The sequence below is a fragment of the Penaeus monodon genome, chromosome 15 (genome assembly GCF_015228065.2).
Source record: "Penaeus monodon isolate SGIC_2016 chromosome 15, NSTDA_Pmon_1, whole genome shotgun sequence".
In the NCBI taxonomy this organism is placed as follows: Eukaryota; Metazoa; Arthropoda; class Malacostraca; order Decapoda; family Penaeidae; genus Penaeus; species Penaeus monodon.
Window position 1 is genome coordinate 47,438,432 of NC_051400.1, and position 1,893 is coordinate 47,440,324.

The 1,893-nt window shown below is 36.2% G+C and overlaps 1 protein-coding gene across 1 annotated transcript in view; it reads left to right on the forward strand.

The window, feature by feature from the left end:
• Nucleotides 1–1,693: 1,693 nt before the first annotated feature.
• Nucleotides 1,694–1,893, forward strand: part of LOC119582384 — a 2,714-nt gene continuing 2,514 nt past the window's right edge. The window contains exon 1 of the mRNA XM_037930596.1: nucleotides 1,694–1,776. Within this exon, the coding sequence (XP_037786524.1) occupies nucleotides 1,694–1,776 (83 nt within the window). The remainder of the gene's footprint in view (nucleotides 1,777–1,893) is intronic.

The following is a 1,893-nucleotide window of genomic DNA, read 5'->3' on the forward strand; positions in this document are numbered from 1 at the left end:
CCCCAAAAATTTAGTGGAAGGAAAGTTGAAACAGTAAATCTGTCCCCTTTTTCAAAAAAAATGTGTTCTCCACAAGTTTAAAGCCGGGAAATTTGCTATTCAGTACATGATAGAAACAGAAGATGAAAAGCGGTGATAAACATGTCTTTAAAAATGAGATTGGAAGATTTGCAATTTAGTTATTTTCGTGAAATGGGCAGTCACAAATGCGTAGTTCAAAAAATTGCCCCGGGAAAGGGGGTGCTTCAAATATGCTTCAAAGGGGGAAAGAGAAAAAAATTTCAGTTTCATAAAATTTTGGGCTAGAGTTTTTTGTTCGGTAAAAGTTCTTTTGGGCTTGAATCTTCTAGGCTTTTTATATAGCAATAGAAAATGGGGTTGGGTTTCAATTTTTTAAGAAAATTTTTTTTTCTGTTTGATGGGTTTAAGTTAAAATTATGGGATTGAAAAAAGATAGCTAGATTTTTAATATTAGCAGAGTTGACCTCCTGCACCCATACTGTTGCATGGCCCATCTAACACCAGGAAAGTTAAGAATTAAGAGAGAAATGCTCCACAGCAATGCCTCAGGGAAGAAAATCCATGCTCCAAACTACTCAGATAGAAGAAGAAGAAGCATTATATGTTTGCCAAAGGTCACATTTCCTGGTCCCAAGATGTCAAGTGTTGGAAAGAGTTTTGAAGTGGAAAGAAATGATGAGCAACAGAAACACAGTAATAAAGCATTGAGTTGTATGGAGATATGTTCATGGGAAAATATAATTAAAAAAAATAATATAAGATACATAACTAGAGAAATTATTGAAACCAACTTACAATAAAATATACTGTCAGTTTGGTGTAAGATAATCTACAATAATGTTAAGGTAAGAAAACCGGTTTACCAGTTTCATAGATGGAAGACTTGGAAGAAGAGACCCAATTCATGGCTCACAGGTGATGTCTTGCAAATGCTGAATAAATTGAAAAATCACATATGAATCACTGGCCCATCTCACAAACCCTTCAGTGGAAGGACTGAAGGAAAGCTAGTCATGAAGCATAACTAATGAATGATGGCAGTATATCCTGGTTCAGCCAATTCAGTAACCCACTTAGCTCCTGAAACTGCAATCCAGCAGCTTGCTTCTCACCTCATTTGCAAAAAAGGCAAGACTTCGTAAAGTTTCACTGCATTTGAGCGTAACAATTGTCAAATAGAAACTCCTCAAAAGTTTCAGTGAATAGTTGCAGTACTCATTACTATAAATGAAAGGTGGAGATAGATTAGCATAGGTAAGTAAATAAAGTGCATGAACAGCAACAAAAAGAATTTTAAAAATTCAACATTTATATATATTTTTTCATATATTTATATGTGATGACAGTGATTGAGAATGTAGATTTTGACTGGATGAAATATACCATACAGGACCAGAATTACAGCTTTAAACACTGCATGTTCCATCATAAGAAGAAGGAAAAGGCCTGTAAGATAGATTTCAGAGGGCATACAAGGGAGTGGGGTATGGGGATGTTGTCATGTCTTGGAAAAATCTGGCAGAGGGTGGAGATGACAGGAATCTCACGCCGTGGAAATTGTTTCCTAATGGTAGGCAACAAGGAAGTCTCGTTATGGGTGCATAAAGCTTTCAGAAGGAGATTGACTCAGCAGACTTCAAGAAGGGGGCTCCTGTGATATTTCTATCAGTAGATGAGGCTGGAGTGTATTAGCCATGTTTGGGAGAATGCTGGATCCATTGAGGGCACTATAAAACACATGCAGGAACCTGCATTGTGGGAGGTTACCAAAAATTTAATTATACAAAATATAAAATGATAATACAAATAAGACATTGTTGCTTATTGTTACTGCTAATGCACAGAGTGGAGAGATAATATGGAGTATGCTTG